Source organism: Thermobia domestica, chromosome 1, assembly GCF_964235325.1.
Source record: "Thermobia domestica chromosome 1, izTheDome1.hap1.1, whole genome shotgun sequence".
Classification (NCBI taxonomy): Eukaryota; Metazoa; Arthropoda; class Insecta; order Zygentoma; family Lepismatidae; genus Thermobia; species Thermobia domestica.
Window position 1 is genome coordinate 12,930,245 of NC_137454.1, and position 25,638 is coordinate 12,955,882.

Sequence of the window (25,638 nt, forward strand, 5' to 3'; positions counted from 1 at the left end):
AACGAATATATTCTGCCCGAATAAAAGTTTCGATAAATATATTCTGTTTGAATAAAAGTTTCAATGAATATTTTCTGCCCGAATAAAAGTTTCAATGAATGTGTTCTCTCTGAATAAAAGTTTCAATGAATATATTCTGCCCGAATAAAAGTTTCAATGTATATATTCTATCTGAATAAAAGTTTCAATGAATATATTCTGCCCGAATAAAAGTTTCAATGTATATATTCTATCTGAATAAAAGTTTCAATGAATATATTCTGCCCGAATAAAAGTTTCAACGAATATATTCTGCCCGAATAAAAGTTTCGATAAATATATTATGTTTGAATAAAAGTTTCAATGAATACATTCTGCTCGAATAAAAGTTTCGATAAATATATTATGTTTGAATAAAAGTTTCAATGAATACATTCTGCCCGAATAAAAGTTTCGATAAATATATTATGTTTGAATAAAAGTTTCAATGAATACATTCTGCCCGAATAAAAGTTTCGATAAATATATTATGTTTGAATAAAGTTTCAATGAATACATTCTGCCCGAATAAAAGTTTCGATAAATATATTATGTTTGAATAAAAGTTTCAATGAATACATTCTGCCCGAATAAAAGTTTCGATAAATATATTATGTTTGAATAAAAGTTTCAATGAATACATTCTGCCCGAATAAAAGTTTCGATAAATATATTATGTTTGAATAAAAGTTTCAATGAATACATTCTGCCCGAATAAAAGTTTCGATAAATATATTATGTTTGAATAAAAGTTTCAATGAATACATTCTGCCCGAATAAAAGTTTCGATAAATATATTATGTTTGAATAAAAGTTTCAATGAATACATTCTGCCCGAATAAAAGTTTCAATGAATATGTAGTCTGAATAAAAATTTCAATGAATATATTCTGCCCGAATAAAAGTTTCAATGAATATATTCTGCTCATTTTGATATATCGGAGACATTGACTAACAAAATCAGACATTCGCCGTCCGCAGAATATATTATGAAGAACGGAAAGATGTACACAAGGAATCATCCATAACTAGTAAAATAATTATCTGGATTAGAAATACGGCAGAAGTTACGAATATTATTGTGAAAATAAAGGCATTGAAGTTTCAGTAGGGTGGACATGAGGCAAGAAAAAATTATCGATGAACGGAAGAATCTTTGACTGTGTACCAACAAAAGAGAAGCAACCTAAGAAACATCATTATACACGATGGTGTGACGACATCAAGCAGTACTATGGAGTAATGTAGAAAAAAACTGTCCAAGATAGATGGATGTCAAAAAGAGTCGAAGAGGCTTTCATCCAGCAGTGGATTGAGAAAAAAATGATCACTTATCTAATTAATCATAAGAACATGCATTTCTAACTGAATGTTGTGTAACTGTATATTTGCTTGTCCCACTCTCAATGGCACAGAAAACAAACATATGGAGCAGAGATACAAGAACAGTATAACCTACGCGGAAGCCATGGCTACATCGACAATACTGGGGTTTCATTCTTTCCCGTCTCGTTTCGTTTCGTACAGAATCAAGGTATCCTTCAACTTATGCAACCCAATAGTTCAATGTAGATTTACAGGTAGTCTGGTTCATAGGCGAACATTAAATAGCACTGGAAAATAACACTGTATTTACGTTCGTCCGAGTTTAGTTTTGTTTAATATTAGTCTTCTTTCAAAGATGAGAAGCATTTTTCTCAAAATATCCAGGCCGCCAACTTCTTCTTTAAAAATCCAGCTATGTTTTATATGTACAAGAAGAATGTGCCTAAAATTTTTACCAAATCAATTCTGTCTCTTTGTAAAATCTTGACGTGTCGTAGGAACTTCTGTAGGAAGTTTTACTACAACTCAAATAAGTGCTACGTAAAACTCAAACACTCAAACTCAAATAGTGCTAGATCTTCCGCCAAGAAGTATGAAACTAATCTACCCACCTTATCACACTCTAAAGTTAAGCACTTGAACAATGTATAAAAAAACATAGCCTTGAAATCAACGCCATTACTCTTTCAAAGGAAGACATTACATGGCAAAAAAATGAATTGCCGTTAGCATACGAAAACTTGTGTCGCAAATGTTCACAAATGAAATGTGTAGAGGAGGAAGCTGAAAATAATTAATAATCACAGGAGATACTTACACCTTCGGTATTTGCACTTTGTCCGCGTCGTTTTGACGTCCGAAGTCGTGCCACGGCCTTGACCTCCCGGTGGTCGTCGAGTTGGCCCCTGACCTTTGCGCTGCCAAAGCAGGGTCAGTGTTTATGGGCACTTGGCACAGCTCCGTGTAGTCGAAAGACTGAAAGAGAGAAAAAACAAAACCATTAATTTATAGAACGAAAAGCTAGGAAATACACATAAACATTTTCTCATTTAATTTGGTAACAACTAAATTCAATTTAATCATAAATATCAATAAAAAAACAGAGGCCAATTGGGAGTGGGAAGCAGTGAAGGAGAATTTCAAATGAGAAAGGGACGCCTTGTATTCTAAAAACATGGCTACGACCACTTTATCTCTACGATACTAAAATAAGTGTAACTAACAAATGGTAAATATCTGAGCTAAAACAACACTGAATTAGTATCCATTTTCTTCATAGCTATTTATTGTAGAATGCATAATCTAGTCAGTATATTTTGTAAACCAACGACTAGTCGCACTGAGAACAGTGAAATCAAGAACTGTCCGGCCTGGTCAGACGAAAGCTGGCTGACTGTTCGAACTCATCATATGGTGTTAGCCTTCCGACGTGCACACAGCGTCATGAGGACAATTGAGGAGCTACTAGAAACAAAGAAGTAGCAAATTCTGGTCCAGAAAGCCAGCAGTGGTGGTGAGTGGAGCTGATTTGTTGACTACATATTATCTCAAAGGCATAAGTGTCAATAACCGGCTGATAGACTCTGCACCCCTACGGCTATTGCACTAGTTGTTTACTTTCTTTTAATATACAGTACTTTGTATCCGACGATGTAATGGCTTGTAATACTATTTTACACAGTGCGTCCAATAAGTTCCGGGTCTACCTCGAAATAAAATACGTAACAATGTCAGAGACAATTAGTACAACGTTATTTTTCTACCTGCATCCGCCTGGGCCACACACTCGTGGGAACAGTCGTAGAGGTTCCGGAACGCTTTACGAAAGTCGTTCACTGGAAAGCGTCCCCATTATATTCATGTTTGTTTATTCGTTGTCAGTGTTGAGAGAATGAAGCAACGTTCTGTAATCAAACTGTGTCTTATTCAGTAACAACCGCCACTAAAATGACCAGAATGATGCAGAACGCGTATAGACATGACAGTCTCACCCGAAAGCAAAGTTTACCGGCCCTCACTAGTTTTCTTGTGCATCAGTTTTTGGCTAAAAGAAGGACCAGAATCTTTGTACAACCCCACGTATTTGTCTGCCTTGGCCCCAGCGGATTTCATGCTCTTTACTGCGCTGAAACCTTTTCTCAAAAGGGAGCGTTTTGAGAATGCTGTGTCGTTTCAATCGAATGTGACAGCAGTGCTGAACAGTAACTTACGGTGGATGACTTTTCTACAGCGTTCCAGAATGCCTCGAGTATGTGGCGCAGGAAGGACGGTATATAGAAAATTAGAGTGGTAATACATGGCATCGTTAAGTATTTGATTTCGAGGTAAGTCCCGGAACTGACTGAACGCACTGTATAACTTTAATATCAAATTCTGCAAACAGCAATCATCATTGTTGATGCTTGTAACTGAAGCAGATATGTTCACTGACTCGGAGGAGGGGGGGGGTATACTCGTTCGTGTTTGCGCTCATAAATTATATTGGAGCTCGAGAAGTGTTTCTATGAGACGAGAAAAAAAATATTTTCCTCGTCTCATCTTTTAAGTTTTCTAGAGATGCCATTTTATTTTTATCTCGGTAGTTTCTCGTTTCATTTTGTACATTTATGTACAACATTTGTGCCCCGAATTTAAAAAGAAATTCATCTGGAAGATACCAGAATTCTTCCACGTCGCGAGAGGTCCCGAAAGGTGTGATATAACAATACTTAAACCGTATTTGAGTTTCTTATTGTAAATGCCTTAATGGCTTGTTTATCTTTAAACGTTGACGATAAATATTCTTCATTGTGTTTGTAAAATCACCTTATCCTTTTATAATTTTAATAATATGAGTCGTGTAATGTTAAAACATTGTTTAAATTAATGGGCATCAGTGTGGCTCAGTGGTAGAGCGTTCACCTCCGGTGCTTGGGGTCCCTGGTTCGATCCCAGCTCGCGTCGTGTGGATTTTGTGGTGGACAAACACCGTGCTCGTGGGTTTTCTCGGGATTTTCCCGTTTCCTCCCACTTTCTTCATTCCACAATTTCATTCATTTCTCATCTTCAACGTCTCCTTTAGCCACACCGGCATAACCATGGGACGTAAAACTCAAAGATTTCATTTTATTTTCGATCCCCAACCAAGTAAGTTAGTGGTGGACAACATCGTGCACGTGGGTTTTTTCGGGATACTCCAGTTTCCTCCCACTTTCTCATTCCATCAACTTTTCCACCATCATTCAATCGCTTTAATTATCGTCTCCTTTAGCCTAAAGAGCACAATCATGGGACATTAAATTGAACGGAAGTGTAGGAGATTCGTGAAGTTTCTTGTATTGTCTCTGTCATGTCTCGTCTCGTCTCGAATTGACAAAAAAAAGTACTTCTCATCTCGTGCAGAACACTAGGCTTGAGGTAACTCAGACCCGGAATCTATCTCGGAATCAACTTATAGGTCTGTCGCTCAAAGTTTTCGTGCTAAAATTATTGACCCGACGCACGATTGATCCGGACTTCTGAATTTCAACATCCCTGTACTGCAGAAGTGATTATGCTTGCTTTCCTATCAAGCTACTGCCATCTGTGAGTCAATTCTATCAAATCGCTGTATCTGGTCTTTCTTTCTGTACTGGTATATGTGGAAGTTTTTCTGATATATTTCCATGTATCTATAATCAAGTCTATAAATCAATTACCATTTTCTGAATACTTTTAACAAGCTTCATACAATATACACTACAGAAAAAAAATGGTAGCAATTTCTTAAAGAATACTGAACCAACATCGAGTTAAAAATAACGTTGTCATCAAGAGAAGATTCTATCCAAACCACGGCCTTTTGTCCTTGGGATTAATGGCACAGCGTTTCCGTCGACAATTCACTTTAATCACACCACATTTAAGGCCATAAAAGAGGCCACATTTTCCCCAAGATTTAACGCTTCGCTGGCGCAAAACAGAAGCCAAAATACAATGTGACTTCTTGCGGAAAATCAGCTGACCAGAGACGGGAAAAAAAGTAATAAATTCTGAATATTTAACACACACATATATATATATTCACGCAAAGTCAAGGTGAGCATGAGGTACTACAATCCAATGTTTTCATCTCAATTGCTTTTACGCTGCTTTTAAAACTAATAACAAAAATTGAATCAAAGAGCTAGTTTTTTGGAGAGTCAACCGTGCATTAAATAAAATACATATAATTATACATCATAAATCTCCGTTTTCACGCGGTTTTAATTCAGATTTAATAATAATAATAATAATAATAATAATAATAATAATAATAATAATAATAATAATAATAATAATAATAATAATAATAATAATGTAGATCTGTAAGTAGCGATGTCAGTAAGGAAACTATCACCTAGGCGGCACTTGTTCGATCCTCGATGGGAGATTTTTTTTCTCTCGTCCTACCCTTGCTTCAAGCGGTTCTAAGGTCCATCCAGACTCTCTAAAATACTCTATCGAAAAATAATTTTTTGAAAACGAAAAGCGAATTTTTTTTTTCGAAAAACGAAAAACGAATTTTCCGAAAATCGGAAAACAGATTTTTCTAAAAAGGCCATTTCTACTTTAAGATGGGTAGCTGGAGAAGGGAATAAAGGTATTCACACAGTGAGGTGCTAACTACATCACTTTCTGAAGACGATAGTTCCCAACCGGTATATTGCGGAGTCCCATAGGATGTGTTGCGAAATTAGAACTGAGACAAATTGTACCAGTCAGTGCCTCCGGTACAAGCAACAATGGTCCGTACTACAAAGAAACTTGCACTCCTAAATTGTTATGATTGTACTAAATAATAATAATAATAATAATAATAATAATAATAATAATAATAATAATAATAATAATAATAATAATAATAATAATAATAATAATAATAATAACAAATCGAACAAATGTGTGGCGATGTAGTGGGCATTCAGCAGTGTGCCGTCAGTGGAAAAAGGTTGGGAACCACTACCTAAAATTGCAAAGCCGTGGGATTGTGGACCTCTGCCTCTACTTGAACCTTGTCCCGAATGGGTTTTCGACGTTTATTATTATTATTATTATTATTATTATTATTATTATTATTATTATTATTATTATTATTATTATTATTATTATTATTATTATTATTATTATTAATCTTTCTCTCTTCAGATTTAGACATTTATTATCGAAGTTCTAATTTAGAACTTAACACTTTCAGTGACTCGGGGTAACGTACTAATGGAAACGAACGATGCTCGAGTCTCGTTTGGTAATACTATAACAATTCCCTCCAACAAGATGAATAAACGTTGTATTCACCTTAAAAATAAAATATTTAAAGGTTTACTGTGTTTGCCAAGTGGGGGGCCTTGTAGTCTAGTCGTTAGAGCGTTCGGCTCACGTCCACGTGGTTCCGGGTTTCGATTCTTGGCCGGTGGTTCCCAAGTTTTGGCATCCATCCAGCGTTATGAGGCAAATTGGAGAGCCACGTGAATAAAAGACGTGACGACTACTATATCTACAAAGCTCCTGATATTGCTATTAGGAACAGAGTATACAGCGCGCTCGACGTAGTTCAGCTGATCACTAATAGATGGCGTTGGAGCTATTCCAGCCCACAAAAAGGGCCAAGTGGTTTACTTTTATCATAACTATATTGAAGTAAGTACTGTATGCAATTCTTGGAAACAGAACGATCGATTGGAGCACCTCCGTGGCTAAGCGGTTAGCGTACGCGCCTTTGGCGTGGGAGACCCGGGTTCGATTCCCGGCGGGAGCTCATGTGGTTCGGATTCCACGTTAATCAGTAGGTCCACGTCTCATATAGCCTCGCTGCTGAACGGGACGTTAAACTCAAAATCAAGTCAACTTAAGAACGATCGATCGATGAAGAAAAACTCTCACACAGCTTTATTCTTGTCTCGTATTTGTTTTCGTAAGTAACTTACACTGTACGAAGTACATTAGCACTATCGCGATACATACAGGGCCGGATTTCCCAATAGGCCCGGGCCTATGGGCGCAAGCTCCCAGGGGGCGCACGGCCGAGAGAAAAAAAAAATTAAAAAATATCTAGGAATAAAAATAAATAGCCATAACTTAACACATTTTTTGAATTGACTTTTTAAAAAAATCAGGCTAATAAAGCATTCTGATTTTGAAGTTCATTGGAACAAATAATTGTTGGTAAAGTTCACCAATCTTTTGTTAATACATTAACGGTATTTTGTTAAGCCCAGAACCAAGTAAATTTCTCAAAAAAACTTGCAATGATAAAATTGCATCGTGGAGTAGTGTTTAAGCAATTAACATATAGGCCTGATATAATTTTTTAATAAAGGTTTTTAGGAAATTAACTTTAACCAGACTAGGGGGCGGAAAAAATTATTGGGCCTAGGGGCGCCAAAATGCTAAATCCGGCCCTGGATACATAAAGTGAGTAGTTTGTTGATAAAATGTGGTCTTACTTAACTAGTCCTATCTTGATAAATGTAAAACCTTGGCCAAGAAATTATAAATGACTTAGACAGCTTTAGGAAGTTGCTTCTACAAGGTATAGACCTATAGTCTTTTAACTTTATACATGTACTTAAGAAATAGAACTTAATTATCTTACACGAGTACAAGGCGTGTTCAATAGAAAAACCGGAATATTTTGTTTAGTAAGTATTTCTTGCACACACACTGAAAATACATGAAATAATTATCTTATCAGTGTTCCAACATAGTTCCCTTCTAGTTCAATGCACTTACCGCCTTTGCTAGATAAGCACGTAGGTACAAAGGAAAAAATATTTTGTTTCAAGTGGTGTCGAACCACTCATGCACCGTCGACCAGATTCCATGTTCTGGAATTTCATTCTACTCAGCACATCTTCTAGAGCAGCGAAGACGTTGCGACCAGAAGGCGCGAGATCAGGTGAGTACGGAGGATGTAAGATACACTCACAAACTACAGAATCTTAATTGTCGTCACACTATTTTCTCTAGCAGTTTGTTGCCTCACATTGTTACGGAAGTAACAGTTCCCTCATTTAAAAAAAAAAATCAGTACCAAGTCTAGTGAACAGCTGCTTTCAGATATTCCCTCAGAAGGTTGGAATCTATTGTATTTTAAAACTTTATGACTTATGGTAATGTTGTTTAGAAAAAGTAGGCTTTAGGATAAAGGAGACGATGAGAACCGAATGATGATAATAAATCGAACACAAATATTTAACTAAAAGAGGAGTCTTAAGATTTTATGCCATGCATTTTTATGAAAGACTAAGGTTATGAAGGATGGGGCCTACTGTTTGCATTGGCGCCGATCGACGATCGGCAGGATTAATTTAGTGCTAATGTCGAATGTATAGATCATCATACAAGATCAAACCTTGAAATTTTGACCATTCCCCACCCCTACTATTTCGCCTTCAAAAGAATTGCACTACAGAACCAGATTCCTAGTCTCGGCTTTAACTAAACGTAGAAAACGTTTTTAGGTTCATGTCAATATAAGGGGGAAAATATGTCAAGGATAAGTTGAATGAAAGAAGATAAAATTTAGTTGTCATATACCGGGTGACGCAAAATGATGTTTCCGATTTCGTTAATTTATTATTCGAACAGTAATGAGCTTTTCTTGCCAATACATTTTTTTCTAGAATACAATCTCAAAGAGTTTTTGTCTTTCTATTGCAAAAGCGTAGTTACTTACACGTCCACCAGGAGGCAGTTTAGTCGAAGTGAGCAATATGACGTCCACAGGCCAGTGTGCTTGAAATGGCCACCAAGATCCCCAGACCTCACCCCCATGCGATTTCTTTCTCTCAGGTTTCATCAAAGATCGCCTATTTGTGACGTCACTTGCTACAACTGTAGTTGAATTGCATGAGTAAATCGCTGCAACTGTGGCCGATATCGTCGCTGCCATGCTAGGAAGAATTTGGCGGGAATTTGATTATAGACTAGATGTGTCTCGTGTAACTCGTGGATGCTGTATTGAACATTTATAATACCTTAGGGAAAAAACTTTTTGAGTTGTTCAATCAGCGTGTGTAGTCTCTATTTACATACATGTTATTAAAAGCAAAATAATAATAACAATTGAAATCGGATACATCATTTTGAGTCACCCTGTACTAGACACTATTTGTTAGATTATCTTAGTAGAAGTGCTGAAGACAGGTATCACTAATTTAAATATGCATTTGCATGAGTGTTCATGATATGAATTGTAGAAATGAGTTATATAATTAAAGTAACGCGTATGATTCCTATTAATTACTTTATTCAAGTGTAAGTTTCGTACAGAGAGTGGATAAGACCTTATTAAAGATTGCATAATCTACAGGTGCCATTCCATGTGATTTAACATCGTAACCACCTAGAACAGAGAACTAGGGTTTCAGATTGCAAATGCAAATGTACACAAAGGAAGAGCGTGTTATAAATTTAGAAATTCTATTTGCAGCATGCATAATATGCAAAATAATAATGAACATTTTAATTATCCAAAACTACCAAGCGTTCCATGTCATCATAAAGATAGACAAAAACCTTGTTTTACAACAGGAAAAACATATATATTGACACGTACCTTAAAAGGCATGACACCTCAACTAAAATAATCACATTTACAGAAATACATTTTTTTGATATATTTCTAACATAAAATATATTTGTAACAATTATATATATTACTAGTCGTAAAGTCACAATTGAAATAATGACAGAGAGACCGTTAATGACAATTATACTAAACCTTGGCAAATTTAGTACTGAACATATGTCACGACTGTTGAAAGAATTCGACCATGGATCTTCCATATATTTAAGAAAAGTCTATGCATATTTCGCCCAATTATGTTCTATGCGTGACTCTGCCAGCGTGATATTTCTTGTTAACGAGACATACTAACACCTACGAAGTACAGAGGAGTTACTAGAAATATTAACCACGAAAAGGATATATGTGGCTTGTGTTAGCGTGAAACTGAAAATTTCAAAAATTATTCACATAATTTAGAAAAGACATAGATACTATGTATGACAGAGAATACTTTAAATTTGTATTTAACCTTTATAGCTACTCATATTTTTGGATCATTCGTAAAATGGTTATTACATTGAATCAATTAAAATTCCGTAAATTTTATATTGGTTTCATTATAATAAAATACCACTGTTATAGATGATGATATTTTATGTAAATAATTGCATCTATCATCAATATATTATAATAATAGTTACATCTACATAAGCTATTATAGTTTGCATAATGTTCATCTTAATTAATTCTCTAATTTATACTTGCTTTGAGATTTTCAAATACGTTGTGCCGTATATAATTCACTTGAACTTTTCTTTATTAATACTCAATCAAAGAGGAGGACCATAAGGACAGACCTAGAAGACCACTTATGGCTCACGCGCCACTGTTTAAGAAACGCTGAACTATTCATTAAAGGCCTTGCTTCGTTATCCGGATATCCCGAATGACGACCATTTTCACAGATTTCTTCAGGATTTTGCTTAGTTATACCCGACGAATGCCGAGGTAATAGGTACCCTTAGTCTCAAACTAGGACCTGAGGGTATGGGCGGAGTTATGGGGAGCATTTACCCCCAACTTGTTGACAAAAAACAAAAATACCACCTATAAGATGTCCACCTACCAAGACCTTCGATACTGACCAAAAGGTCTGCCCCTCCCCACTGCCCCCCCCAGCAGACAATTCCTAGCTCCGCCTATGCCTGAAGGGCACGGTGACTCAGCGGTAGAGTGCTTACCTTTAGTACATGAGATCTCAGGTTCGATACCCGGCCAAATAAGTGTGTGGTGGACAGCATAGTGCCCATGGGTTTTCTCGGGGTAATCCCTTTCCTCCCAAATTCTCATTCCACCAATTCTTCTATCATCATTCACTTGCCATAATCATCGACTCCTTTAGCTTAAAGGGCATAATTGTGGGACGTTAAACTGAAAGATTTCATTTCAGTTTCAGTTTCAAATTAGGCCCTGCACGATTAATTTCCACTTTTCATATTTTTTTATATATATGTACAGTGAAGACGAAAACCGAAAGAGAACGAAATAAAGTCGTGTGCTTAACAGATCAGAAAGAAATTTCGGAATAGCAATTACAGAATGACGAATTGTGGCTGTGGAAGACAAAGAATTTATCCAGCAGACAAAGTAAAACAATGCACAACACTACTCATTACTGGATTATTAAGTGTGACGAATCTATTAAGTGCGTCGACCTGCTGTCCTCAACAGCCCCATCTTCATAGAAGCTAATCACAATGGTATCAGAGTAGGAAATCACTTGAGGATTTTCTCACAGCCCTACCTGCTAAGTACAACTACCATGCCTTCCCTTATTCCCTTGTTTTCATGACGACGTCGCAGTTTACATGCTACAATTGCTTGGCTCGGTAATTATTTGTTATCTTAAAAAAAAAGAACGAAAAATACAGAGAAAAAATATCCAAATAAACAGATAAGTAAGTAAGAGAAAGTACTAAAATTTATCCTGCAAAGCAAAATGCTTTCTTTTAAAATGTACAGGATTTAGTTTCATAATTACATAAATTACGTTTCCTAGTAGTTGAATGTTTAGTACAGTTACAGTAGGAAAATCATTTACATACTACTTTACAAATGTTGTGCCTCTTTGCGGATAAGTGTTTATTTTCATTCACGTGATCCCACTTCGATTCTCTTTGGCAGCAAGCTTGCTGAGGATACAAACACGAGTAATTTTCCGTAATCACATTTTAAACAATATATCCCATCTCATTATGTTAATGTTATCCACGGGACGAGAAATGATGTTTTCTCGTCTCGTAAATTTCATAGTGGTAGGCTACTCTCTCCTAATCATGCATAAATCTCGTCATCATTTTAGAAAAAAAATTCTTCTCTCGATTCCAGAAAAGTTTATCTCCTCTCGATTTCAGAGAAGCTTATCTTCTCTCGATTTCAGACAAGTTTATCTCCTCTCTATTCTCGAAAAAACAATTTTCCCCTCGATTCTCGAAAAGATTTTCTCTTCTCTATTCTCGAAAAGTTTATCTCCCTTCGATTCTCGAAAAGAATTTCCCTTGTCAATTCTCAAAAAGTTTTCTTTTCTCGATTCCGAAAAGATTTTCTCTTCTTGATTCTCGAAAAGTTTTCTACTTTGCATTCTCGGAAAGTTTTCCTCCTCTCGATCCCAAAAAAGTTTATCTTCTATCGATTTCAGACAAGTTTCTCTCCTCTCTATTCTCGAAAAAAGATCTCTTCTCGATTCTCGAAAAGATTTTCCCTTCTCAATTCTCAAAAAGTTTTTTTTTCTTTTCTCGATTCCCGAAAAGATTTTCTCCTCTCGATTCTCGAAAAGATTTTCCCTTCTCAATTCTCAAAAAGTTTTTTTTTCTTTTCTCGATTCCCGAAAAGATTTTCTCCTCTCGATTCTCGAAAAGTTTTCTCCTTTGCATTCTCGGAAAATTTTCCTCCTCTCGATTTCCGAAAAGTTTTCTGCTCTCGATTCTCCCTGTACACCATGTGTATGTAGTAATTTCGTTAAAACATTGAAAGTAACTGAATGGTATGCAAGTAATCTGAATTTTAAGTATATTTGAGTTGCATACTACCAAGGACTAATTCAGCTATAATAACCTCATATGGAAATAATATATGAGGAAGAGGCGATATCTTCGAATCAACTACATGAATTACATCCATCAACGTATTCGATTCCTTATTTTCGATCCTTTATATACTAGCATAAATCGATCGTGATCCTTCAAGGAGTTCTTGAGATTTTTGATTGTCCATATCTTTGGATCAACTGAATAAATGATTCCTAACTTTTGAACCTGTACATTCTGAACAAAATTGATGTTCATCCACCATGTAGTTGTCCACAATGGAGGGACACATGACCAGACATGGTAAATACATAAAGAAGCTTTGGCTAGTAATCCTAACTCCTTAAAATATAGAGTTCAACTCTACGTTCAAAATTGCTGCTCCCAAGTACTATTTTCTCTTGAAATACCTCCCCCCCCCAAAAAAAGAAACTAACAACCATTGTAAACTGATGAAATCCCCTAAGGGCTCTCAGTTTACAAATATCTTTTTTTTAATCTTCGCGAAGCACCATTTCATTTTCAAATATGTTTTTATTTTTGAAAACGTTATCGAAGCCAATCCTGAAGAATTATACCGCGAAACTACGTGCCAACGGTGCTCAACAATTCGCTACTACGGAGATGATCACAATTTTCTTGCCACTCACTACATATATGTGGTACGTTAGTTCGAAGTTTACTATATGTTTATGTAAGAATCTATGTATCATCAAAACTTTACGTGGTCGCTCACATGCGACATATTTTCAGTTCCTTCCCCTCTGTTGATACCAATGCACTGAACAGACCTAATAAGAAGAGAAGAAATGTATCTTCGCAATTCATGAAAGAAAACCTATCTATTTCCAAAACCATAATAATAGTGTTTCTTGATGCCAGCTACCATCGATTAAAGGTTATTGCGAACAAGTCACGTCTTAACTAAAGAAAATGGCTGACTCAAAAATCTTCCTGCAAGCTTCCAGCTGTGTCCCTTATATATTATCTGGCTTTTCGTCATTTTTCCGTGTGCACTCAATTCATTCTTCAGCAGCTTCCGTTCGCCCAGCTCCCCCAAACAGAAAATGAAAACCCTCCATTTTAATGTTACTTATTTGCTTCCACACAAGACTTTTCTTTCGTTTTTTTTAATTTCAATTATTTCTTCAAAAGAAAACTTCGCGGCGCAATGTTATCTTTTTGTTACGAGATGAAAACAATATACGTCTACCAAGCCTACGGTAGCCATTTTAACATTCGACAGGAAAATGGCCGAAGCGTGACTCACACAGATCTGATCTTGATTATACGTATATACAGACTTAAAAAAAAAATGCCACAAGAAAAAAATCTTTAGAAAATAAATAGAGACAAGAAGACACAGAAGAGAAATATAATTGCTAAGTAAATTACTCCTTCACAAGAAGACGCCATGTAATATTACGTTGCATTCTAAACATTTCTTTTAAAATGTATAGTAGGTTTCGTTCATACACTGTTTTAAAATAATAACAACACAAATATACCACAAGCAAAATTTCGCACCACGAAAACTACAATTGTTAAAATCCATTCAAATATTTCTTCTCGACCAGGTGTTCTGATAACTTAAATATTTTATTAAATTCATTATCAATACAATTATTCGTTTTTTTAAAATACGAATAATTGGAGCGGTGGTTAAGTGGTACCAGCGGTGCCCACAAAGGGGGGTTATAACGCAAACTGCGTCATTGGAATATTTGGGGGGTTAAAAATCTATATAAATATGTTTGAGGGGATGTAAAAATTAATCGAAAAGATTTTTTTTTTCATGGAAGAACACCTACGGATAGACAATTGAGGGGGAATGCGTCATGGACATGAGGGGGTGGGCACCACTGAGTGGTACAACGCTTTCTTCTGATAACAAAGGTTCGTAATTCGATACCAGAAAATGTGAGCTTGTGCTGAATAATATTGAAATGAAATATTAAGTTTCATGTCCCATGTTTATGTACCAAGACCAAGGGAGACGGTGATGATCAGAAATGAATAAAATGGTGGAATGTAGAAAGTGGAAGGAAAAGGGAGAACATCGAGAAAACACACGCACATGGTGTTTGTCCGCCACTGGATGATATTACACCCGTGAGTTTTCTCAAGATTCTCCCGCTTCGTCCCACATTCCCATTCTATTATTTCTTTCATAATCATCCTCTTTTATAAATCATGTCTCTTCTACGCGAGTATTGCCCACGACACGAGAGAAAACGAGAAGAGAAACATTACAATTGTTGTATCGTTTTCGAGACGAGACGAGACATTTTTCGAGTTTTGTGGACGTCACCAAGTCTTTAATTTTAAACTCTGTCATAGTGTTACATGAGTCATAGTAAAAAAAAAAAGTATAAATTTGAGAAATAATTGTACGAACACAATAAAGATCTTCAATGATAAAAATGGTATAGATCACACGCTTCCTGAATCTCTTGTGACGCGAGGGGCCTCGGTGGCTCAGTGGTAGAGCCCTTCATCTCTGGTGCATGCGGTCCCGGGTTCAAACCCTGCTCCCGCCAAGTGAACTTTGTGGTGGACAAACACCGTGTGCGTGGGTTTCCTCAGGGTTCTCCCACTTTCTTCATTCCGCCATTTCATTCATTGCTCATCAACATCGTCTCCTTTAGCCTAGCCGGCATAATCGTGGGACGTAAAACTAAAAAAATTGATGTCATTTTTCTGTTGTGACGCGGAAGAATTCTGATAACTAAAAAGTGAGTCGAGAAAAGCTTCCCTGATAATCGAAACGATACGAGATTAGCTTACTTCGTATCTCGTGTGAGCTTCCTCATAGCTAAGCGGTTAGGCTGTACGCCTTTGGCGTGGGAGACTCGGATTCGATTCCCCATGGCGCGGAATCTCATGTCGTTCGGATTTCCCGTAAAACTGTAAGTCCACATCTCATAGAGCCTCGCTACTGAAAGGGACGCTAAACTAAAAATCAAGTCGTCATTAAGTCTCATTTTGTAGACAACACTACTTCTAGCTCAAAAGTTGTAACTGTGAAATGCAAAACTAAAGATTTTACTTAATTTTAGTTTTTTTTTTTAAAAAAAATAATTATTGGAACAACTATCATTTGAATAATTATTTGAAAATTATACGTAATCATTCATTTATTCATTCATGATTATTTTCTTCAAAACTTTAAATATTTTGCGGAACGTATTCGACCAGTAGAGGAAATCATGAAGTTTGAACGATGGGAGGTTGTGAGGGGTAATAGACCTGAACTAAAAACTAGTTCTTTTTTAACTGAGAAAAAAATCATGGGAAAATATTACTACTGAAAAATGTGGTAAAGTTTCTCAACGTATATAAAAAGATATATCGTCGGTGTGTATACATAAAAAGTTTTTTTATTATTATTATAGGAAGTAAATAGAAAAACAATGCTATACACAATCTATGTAAACACCGTTGGTAGCTGCCAGGGGTCATTTTAGAAGGGTGCTTTCCTCCACCTTTGACTTGTTTCCTTCATGTGAAGAAGAAAACGGTTCTTTAGTTGTGGAATGCAGCAGCCGCCTGGTCAAACGGCGAAACCGTTATTATTGGGAAGACCAGACCAGAGCAGGTCGTGGCTTGTATGATAGTTTAAGGGGGCAGGACCCAAACATATGAAGACCAGCCAAACTGGCCTCTAGCGAGGTTGACCCTGTCTTACCGCCCCTCTCCGCAAAACCACGGAATGAGTAAAAAAAAAAAAACATCAACGTTAAAAACCCGTCCTTCCACCAACTGGGGAAAGAACCAGTTCGTGGTTCATTTGCCAGTACTGACCACCAGTAACGCATGCAGAGGGCGACACTATCTAGATGATTGACACAATATTGGGTAGACGCTCCTACTACGAACGTAACGTATAGTGACCCTGAGGTACAGGTATTGTATATACTGTGTGTGTGACCTGTTGTTGTTAAAAAAATGTAGGTCATGTTATGTTCCTTATAGCTATTTCGCGTATCTGATTGTATCTCCAAGAAAAAATAAATCGACTGTTATTTCTGTCGGAAACTTGTGCAAATGAAATTATGGAGAAAATGACGCATTACACCATTCATATCGAAAAGAAGGCCACTCGAGGAAAAAAATATATATTTAAAAAAGTCTCCTGGCAAGGTTGTCTAAAGAAAGGGCTCCCGGGACAGATATTGAGGGTGCACCTTCTTTTTTTTTTACCATTTTTTACCTGAAGAACGGTCAATGACTAAGGAAGTACATTGCAGACCAGAAAGTCAGCTGTTAAAGATGTTTTGTAAACTTGAGTATAGGGCTAGTCATCTGGGAAGAGACATTTACATGGGCATTTTAATATGCGACAGAATTACATTTATGGAAACAACCTAGTTTTACCTCACCCTACTTATGAACTTTGCGTACATTTTTTTCCCGTGCAAAAGCAGATTGTGTAACTCCACTACTTTGGCAATTCTTTAAATAAGCCGTATCAGTTAAATATATTGTTTGGAAACCTAAAATGGTGCAGTCAAAATACTTTCCAACAATCACTTCATGAACAATAAACTCTCGGTTATCTGCGGTACTGGATGACTCCTCAACCGCAGACAATATGGAAAATAGCCGAAAAGGGACAGAAATCAACACGCAAATCCTTATGAACAATTTGATTTCAGTTTAGCGTCTCTTTCAGCAATGATACTATATGAGACGTGGATCTACAGTTTAAAGTAGGATCTAAACCACAGGCGCGTAGGCTACCCGCTTAGCCTCGAAGAAGTTCAATTTTTATTTATATTTAAAGCAGGCTCCCACACATAGAATTATGACAATAAACATTAGTAACATTTTGTCAAAGAAAAAAGGAATACTGCGGATAATGAGAGTTTACTGCATTAAATAATTCACAAGACGGGCTCTTACAACCCTCCATGTCGGTCTAGTGAGTAGCGTGTGTGCTTTTAGTCCACGTGATTTTAGGTTTGATCCCAGTGGAAGAACGTTTAAAAAATGAATGCATTATGGTGATTCAGATTCCAACTGTAGGTCCATATTTCATAGAACCTTTGTGCTGAAAATGGTCGTTTAACTTCATCCAACAATAATAGTATAAGAGTTTTGAGAGAATATGGTAATTCTAATGTTGTTTCTAAGCGATACAATACAACAGAATTATATTTTTCAACCTGAGAAAAAAAATTAATATATATTACACTATTGTCCCAACTCTTTATTTTATGCTCTGTATTTTTCAGCAAAAAGTTGACATGTTCCAGGAATTGTCCAAATAAGATGTTTCTTTGATAGAACGATGTAAAACCATGGATTATACTCTTCGTGGAACTTAGTAAAAAGAAATGTTATCTGTGCATTCCGAAAACCCAGGTATAACGAATTGCTATAGCTGAAGAAATGAGTGTAAATTTCGCTGTGTTGTCAATAAGTACGCTTTAACAGTATAACATCATGACAGCTGCTTCATATGTACAGTAACTAGCAACAATGCTAAATATGTACAAGTTTCTAACCGTAATGACTGGCAGAAATAATCGATCGCATAAGCTACAGGTTGTACCTGAACATCTTCATATATTTCGATGTCACCTCAGTTAGCGATTTATATATAAGTAATCTACATTCATTATGGAAATATTGAATAGCGATTGATTCATAAGAAACTGATATTTTTTGTGGAATCGACAGTTATTGTGTGTGTGGTGAACTGCTATTGATCTACAAGTAAACCAAGTGATTGATCTATAAGAAATCGAGACTCATCGTTGATACAGTGAATTGTGACTGATCTATGAGAAATCAAGATTCATTGCTGAAATAGTAAATAGTGATTGATCTATAAGAAATTAAATTCATCGTTGAAACAGTAAGTAGTGACCGACCTACTAGAAATCAAGACTCATGGTTGAAACGGTGAATAGTGACTGATCTATAAGAGATCAAGACTCATGGTTGAAATAGTGAGTTGTGACTGATCTATAAGAAATCAAGACTCATGGTTGATACAGTGAATTGTGACTGATCTATAAGAAATTAAGATCCATGGCTGTAATAGTGAATAGTGACTGATCTATAAGAAATTAAATTCATCGTTGAAACAGTAAGTAGTGACCGACCTACTAGAAATCAAGACTTATGGTTGAAACGGTGAATAGTGACTGATCTATAAGAGATCAAGACTCATAGTTGAAATAGCGAATCGTGACTGATCTATAAGAAATCAAAACTCATGGTTGAAATTGTGAATTGTGACTGATCTATAAGAGATAAAGACTCATGATTGCAGTAGTGAATAGTAACTGTTTTATAAGAAATCAAGACCCATGATTGAAATAGTGATTGATTTATAGTAAAAACAGGGAATAGAGACTTATCTAAACAAATTGAGACTTCTAGTAGAAGTAGCGATTGTTCCAATTATAGCATTGCAAACATAGAATTGTAAACATTTGAAGTTAATTTACGAATTTCGTCAACATTTTCTTTTTATTTTACAGCACATAAAGCCCAATTTCTAACAACACGTACACCAAATATTCCTATTTTATTATATTTCCAGTTTATAATAATTTTTCTAAAGAAAAAAATGATGTAGGCCTATAAGCAATGATTTTTGCGAAGGATTTCAAAGATCGTTCTGAGGTTTTCTTTTAAAAGAAACATGGTACTACTTTTGGTTATGGATATATATGTTATACTTTAATAGTATTCTTTTTACCGACTTAAGGTGAATTTATAAAAGCAAGATAAGAATAAAATATTCAGGAATTTGCGTTGTATGGTCGGTGTAAAGTCAAAAAATAGTGACAGTTCTTCGAATACAATACGGAGTTTAGTTTCTTTTTCTTGTACGTCACATTTCGATGTAGCGTGACAAGTGTCTATTGGCTTTTTTTTTCTTCCTTTTTGTTCGTTCCTTTTTGCAGATAGGATATGTAAGTGTTCAACCAGATAGAAAATGCTTGGAGTCCCGGCTTTCGCGACAAACACGTTGAGTTATTCATGAGTAGTTGGGGCCGTCGACCGCGTTATCGCAGAAGATAATCCTCGACATTTCCAATACAAAAAAAAAAAGCTTACGGTTACATCCTCTCCCCCCCCTTTCTTTAGTTCCATATGCGTACGACAAACTGAAAGGTTGACAGAACATATGGAACAGCTAATATGAATATATAGCTTGTTGAAGGTCGAACAAATTGAGAGCTTAGGCGAAAATCTTCTTTTTACGTGTCAACATTTATCATGGTTCATCTTTGCTGAGAAAACATTTTCATCCAGGCACTTTTAATTATTGTGCAGATTTTAGAGTGAAGGAATTTTAGTGTAAAAACAGTTATTTAATCAAATATATTAAAAGAAGAACAGACTATTCTTTTGAAAAGTGTTTTTAACAGCAGCTTTCAGTGGGTGGTTCGTGGAGAAATATTCTCCTCCAAACTACGAAATTTTTCCCGGGACGTTTCCTATTGTACTGTACGTGAGTTACCAGTAATATTCCGCAATTACTTTCACCCCCCACTGTATTGGAAGTCCTCTTATGGGGGAAATTTGATATTACCACTGATGATCAAACTATGACTAAACTATTTCCAGATTTGCGGATCTACTATTAAAGTAATACAAAAACAGTTGAAAATGCTTGAAGAGCATTACCAGAGCGAACTTAAAAACAATTATTTTTTTCGAAATTTATATGAAATTATATGTTAATTTATTTGATTAAATTCAATAGATAATACAGTTACATATTTGGACCCTGTGTATTACGGGATCTATTGAATTAGCTATATTGAGCTGTCGCTTTTTATCGCCATATACATATATACTGAAAATGTAGATATAACCAGTGGCCACCGGTTACTATTTGGTACCAAAATGTTCACCATCCTCTTAGGTATTGATCAACACCAATATCATCTCTCTATGATTTAAGATTCCCGAGATATGGCTCCTTAAATCTACCGAAATCGGAACTTTCTTTGGCCAATATCTCGAGAACGGAAAGAGTGACGCGAAAAATTCCATCACTTCTTTTAGATAGTTTTTGATGCTCTATCAAATGGGGGGCTCAAAATTGAAAAATTTGCAAATAAAAAAAACACGCAGAAACAGACGTAGAGAATTCAATAACGAACTTTTCAGGTTTGTTGAACAGGAGACTATATAAAAGCTTTATTTCTATGGAAACAGACATATATCACATGACTCTACCGCTGATGTTAAAAAAAAAAATAGAACTAAATATTCCAGTTTAACGTCCCACGATTATGCCCTTCAAGCTAAGAGAGAAGGATTGTTAAGGCATGGAATTATTTGCAACAGAATGAAAGGAAGTAATATTGGCATGTTGGCTTCATAACAATACAATATGGATTCCATTCTTCGGTCATGCTCTCAGTGATTTTTTTTTCTATGACACATTAAGATAATGCAAAATTTACTTTTTATTTATTAGTATGAGATCTAGTTGAACAGTGTGCGGTGCGAAAAAATACGAACAACATTGACGTAAACAAAAGCTTTGTATTGAAATGAAATTTTTGAGTTTTACGTCCCACGGTTATGCCGGCTAGGTAAAAGGAGGCGGTGATGATGAGAAATGAATGAAATGATGGAATGAAGAAAGTGAGAGAAAACAGAAGAACCCCGAGAAAACCCACGCACACGATGTTTGTCCACCACAAAACTCACTTGGCGCGAACCAAGGACCCCATGCACCAGAGGTGAACGCTCTACCACTGACCCACCGCAGCCCCAAATGGCTTGTATTGTAAAAATAACCAGACTAACCATAATGTGAAACTGTGCGTTTATTACCAGTATATCGTATAATTTTCGCAGTCTCCAAGTATTTTTCTTAAAGTAAGAAAGATGTACAGAGCTTTGTATTAATGTACGAGATGGTCTATATAATGACAATTCTTTATAATACTAAAAATCTGTTCAGAGCAAATAAAATCATAAAAGGTTAGATAGCTCTATACGTATTTGCATGTACCGTACATGACAAAATTATATCTTCAAGAATGTGCTTCTTTTAAGTGCATGAAATATTCTTCTATGTTATGTATGCCGTTTTAAAACAAGGAAGAAACATCATGAAGTTTGCTGAGGGCAGTTTTCATTCTATATGACATACAATATTTAGAGCACGATTCAGCATAAAATCGTGACGTCATAATATGCTCATTACATACAATTAAGTAGTAAATTGGATCATATACTTAAAAATGCGTATCGAGAAGCAGTAGTAATATTAAGATGAAAAACTGATGGCTGAAAACATGGACATTTGATTATTTGTGAACACACTTCGACCAGAATTCACAGAACAAAATTTACGAGCATTTCTTCTGTTTTCCCTTCAGTCACCTTCCACTAACTATTAACAAAAGTAAAGAAGTAAACATCAAATTATTTACGATAAGATTAGCTTCGCTGGCGAACCATGTGATATCTTAGTGTCACGAACGAACACGCAAACCTTTCGTGTCACTGTTTAGTCCCCACACTCTCTCATATTGTTAAACTAGTGCCAGGAAACGGAAGACAGGAAAAGCCAATTATAGCTACATTTATCTACATATCTGCTATTACTAAGTGACTAATGCCACCCTAAAGCACTCAGTTTTTCAATTTTAAAATTATTTGAAGTAATATTTGAGTTGAAATGTAAGCAAATTGGACAATAACGAAAAAAAAAAACTTTTAAAATATGTTTAAAAATGAGACATATTAAGAAGAGCCAGAACCGGATACTGAAATACCCGGATCATAATGGATCCACGTACCCGATATCCGGGTATTCAATTCTCGGTTCTGGATCCGGGTACCTGATTCTTAGTTCTGGAACCGAATAAGCAAGCCACAATTCAGAATGGTGTATTTTTGGAACCTAGGAACCTGAAATTTCCTGAACAGCGGAAAGACATACACCGATCAATAGGTCTTATTCAGCTGAACAAAATGATGTAGGTTTGTTTCCATCCTCATGCGTAGTTTCCGAGAAAGTCAAGAAAAAATATTTTCCCAAACTTAAAATTGACTGTAGTATGTATGTATAGTATACTGACGTATGACTACATACTTTTAGCTATGATTTGTGCAAAACGACAGCACACAGCCATGAAACCATAGGGCTAACGAGATAAAACCAAAAATTTTGTCCTAAATCTCAAACTTTAACTCTTTGTTTAAATATGATAGTTAAAGGATATTACATATCCATCGATATATCAGATCAAGCTGAATAAAATGGCATACTTGTGGGTAAATTGCCATATGTAGTTTTCAAAAAGATAGAGAAAAACATTTTTGGTTGGTTTGCTTTTTGAGTTAAGTGTCTCTTTCAGCCGCCGGGAATCGAACTCGGGCCTTACCGCGCCATAGATGAGAAAAACTTGTTTCATTGCGCTAAAATATATGTCGTTCGTTGCCTGTAATAATTTATATAACTTCGTTTTATTTTTCTGCAACGATTCGTGGAGTATTTATTTATTCACGTATTGTAGGTATATGTACTCGAACAATGACTCACATACTTCTTACAGTCACGCTCATACTATTTGTAAAAATTTCATTTACTTTGCTATGTACGACATTATTGTTTGGTGAGTCAATACAATTATTTATTTAAAGAAGTACATTACTGACTTACAGACTGAACACATATTAACTGACACTTACAAATGCTTTCATTGGCTTACTTTTCTAATATGTTTCAGTCAAATCTTGGAATTTAATTTTCCCATACCGACCAGAGCTTTTAAATTTTGCAGAAGCCATGCCAATACATTTTTTTTAAAACATAATTTTCGTTCTACCTCGTCGCTTTACTTTAAACGCCTGCTGTTTATACAACCCAATTCGCATAGAAGTTTGGCTGGTTGCAGACAACTAGGCGTTCTTCACTGCACGTTACCAATATAGACAAATTGCTATCTTTCAAGTATCTTTTCAGATACCTTAGTTCAAGAAATTCTCCAACTGGATGAATACCGAAATTTTTGCTCTCATCAAAAATCCAACCTAGGGCCGACCTAGACAAGCACATGACCACTTATTATTAGGCTACAATATAGAGTCATTACACATTTAAATAAAGAGTTCTAACCCGATTTCCGTTTGTTTCATAATTGTAAGTAGGAAAGTTAGTTTCAAGGGAAAGGTGTTTTTGTATTGCCGAATGTTTAGCGCGTGTGCTTTTTCTGTGCAGGATCTTAGCTCTAGGGTTCGAGTCCCGACATCAAAACACTTTCGGTGTTGACTGAACATCACTAGACATTTGAAGACTTACTAAACTTAGGAGATAACAAGCTCTAGACCATGAATTTAGATTGGCGATAAATTAATGTGCTGACCACGGATTATCCAACGTAAAATCCCTTCGTGGGCAGTTACGCGAGAGACTGCAGCTTCAGGCAAAGAAATGTATTCTTTAATGGCAAAATTTTAACGCACTGCGGGCTACGAAAAAATAAGAATGATACTTGGGGACCATTTACCACTTTCCTCCCCCATAAGGCAACGATTCGTTGAATTTATGCAAGTCATACTTTTTTTTAATCTTTTATTTTATTCTGGGTACCCTGCGTTTTCTTTCATAAGATTAAGTTAATTAGTACATGATGATCAAGTGCATTATGATACCAAGTTACACACTTCCAATTATGTATAGAGCTAAAAAAAAAAAAAAAAAAAAAAAATTGAACAAATCATAGACGTTTTCATTTTTATTCACGGGCCGCCATTTAGGCATCACTCCTTTAACCTAATGCAAAGAAAAATCCTGGAGAAAAAGAAAAAAGACTATTGACAGATATAAAAACAAGGATTTTGTTACAGTATAATAGCCCATATACTTTTCTATAGTCTATATATGTTCCGCTTGTTGAATATAATCGGAGTTAATCAAGCATTTTGAGTTTATTCACTACAACATGGCCAATCTGATAAACCGTACACGAAAGAGAAAGGGAATTTGTGTAAGAGAGTACCCATATATCGATGTTTTATTAAGAGCTCAATTGAAATAAAAAGAAATTGAAGAACATAGCGCCTGCTGCAGTTAGAACGGGAAACCAAGCGTAACTTGTTCATTCTGCTTTGACGAGTAGCACAGATTCCCCCCCCCTTGCGTTTACCAGGTGCCCTCTGCTATTAAAATAGACCCTTGATATCCGCCGCCCCTACCTTTTGTCTGTTTGCTGCCGCGCTACCCCTTCCTGCATGAAGCTTATAGCACAAATAATACAACCTGTAGCTCGTGATCTCTCATTGATCAACTATCGACTGAATCCATTGCTACCGTTGCACTGTCTTTTCCAAATTGTGGATAAAGTTTCATAAATTTCTTTATTTACTCGTTAAAAAAAGAGGATATTCAAAATAAAGATATAACGACAATTATTATTAACAATAGTAGTAGTGGAAATTGGGCAGACATTTTGGAAATACCTTAAACTTGTTTGAGAAAAGATTGTTCGCTAAAATTGCACGATTATACCAGATAGATATAAAGAGACCAGTCACAAATGCAACTGAAACAACTGGTAGCTTGTAGATATGGATGAACATTTATACGATGTAGTCTGGGATGTAATCTGGGATGAGACCAGGAATCCTTCGCAACAGATGGAAATATCTCACCTCCGAAACAATTTTGTTTGTTTGAAGTTTGACATTCGTTTATATCAAGAAGAC

At 35.8% G+C, this 25,638-nt stretch overlaps 1 protein-coding gene across 6 annotated transcripts in view; it reads right to left on the minus strand.

The window, feature by feature from the left end:
* The window catches only part of grh (grainy head), a 603,835-nt gene that overhangs the window by 179,007 nt on the left and 399,190 nt on the right, over positions 1 to 25,638 (minus strand). For all 6 annotated transcript variants that reach the window (XM_081754667.1, XM_081754669.1, XM_081754656.1 and 3 more), the window contains exon 4: positions 2,162 to 2,319. In XM_081754667.1, coding sequence (XP_081610793.1) covers positions 2,162 to 2,319 — 158 coding nt within the window. The remainder of the gene's footprint in view (positions 1 to 2,161; positions 2,320 to 25,638) is intronic.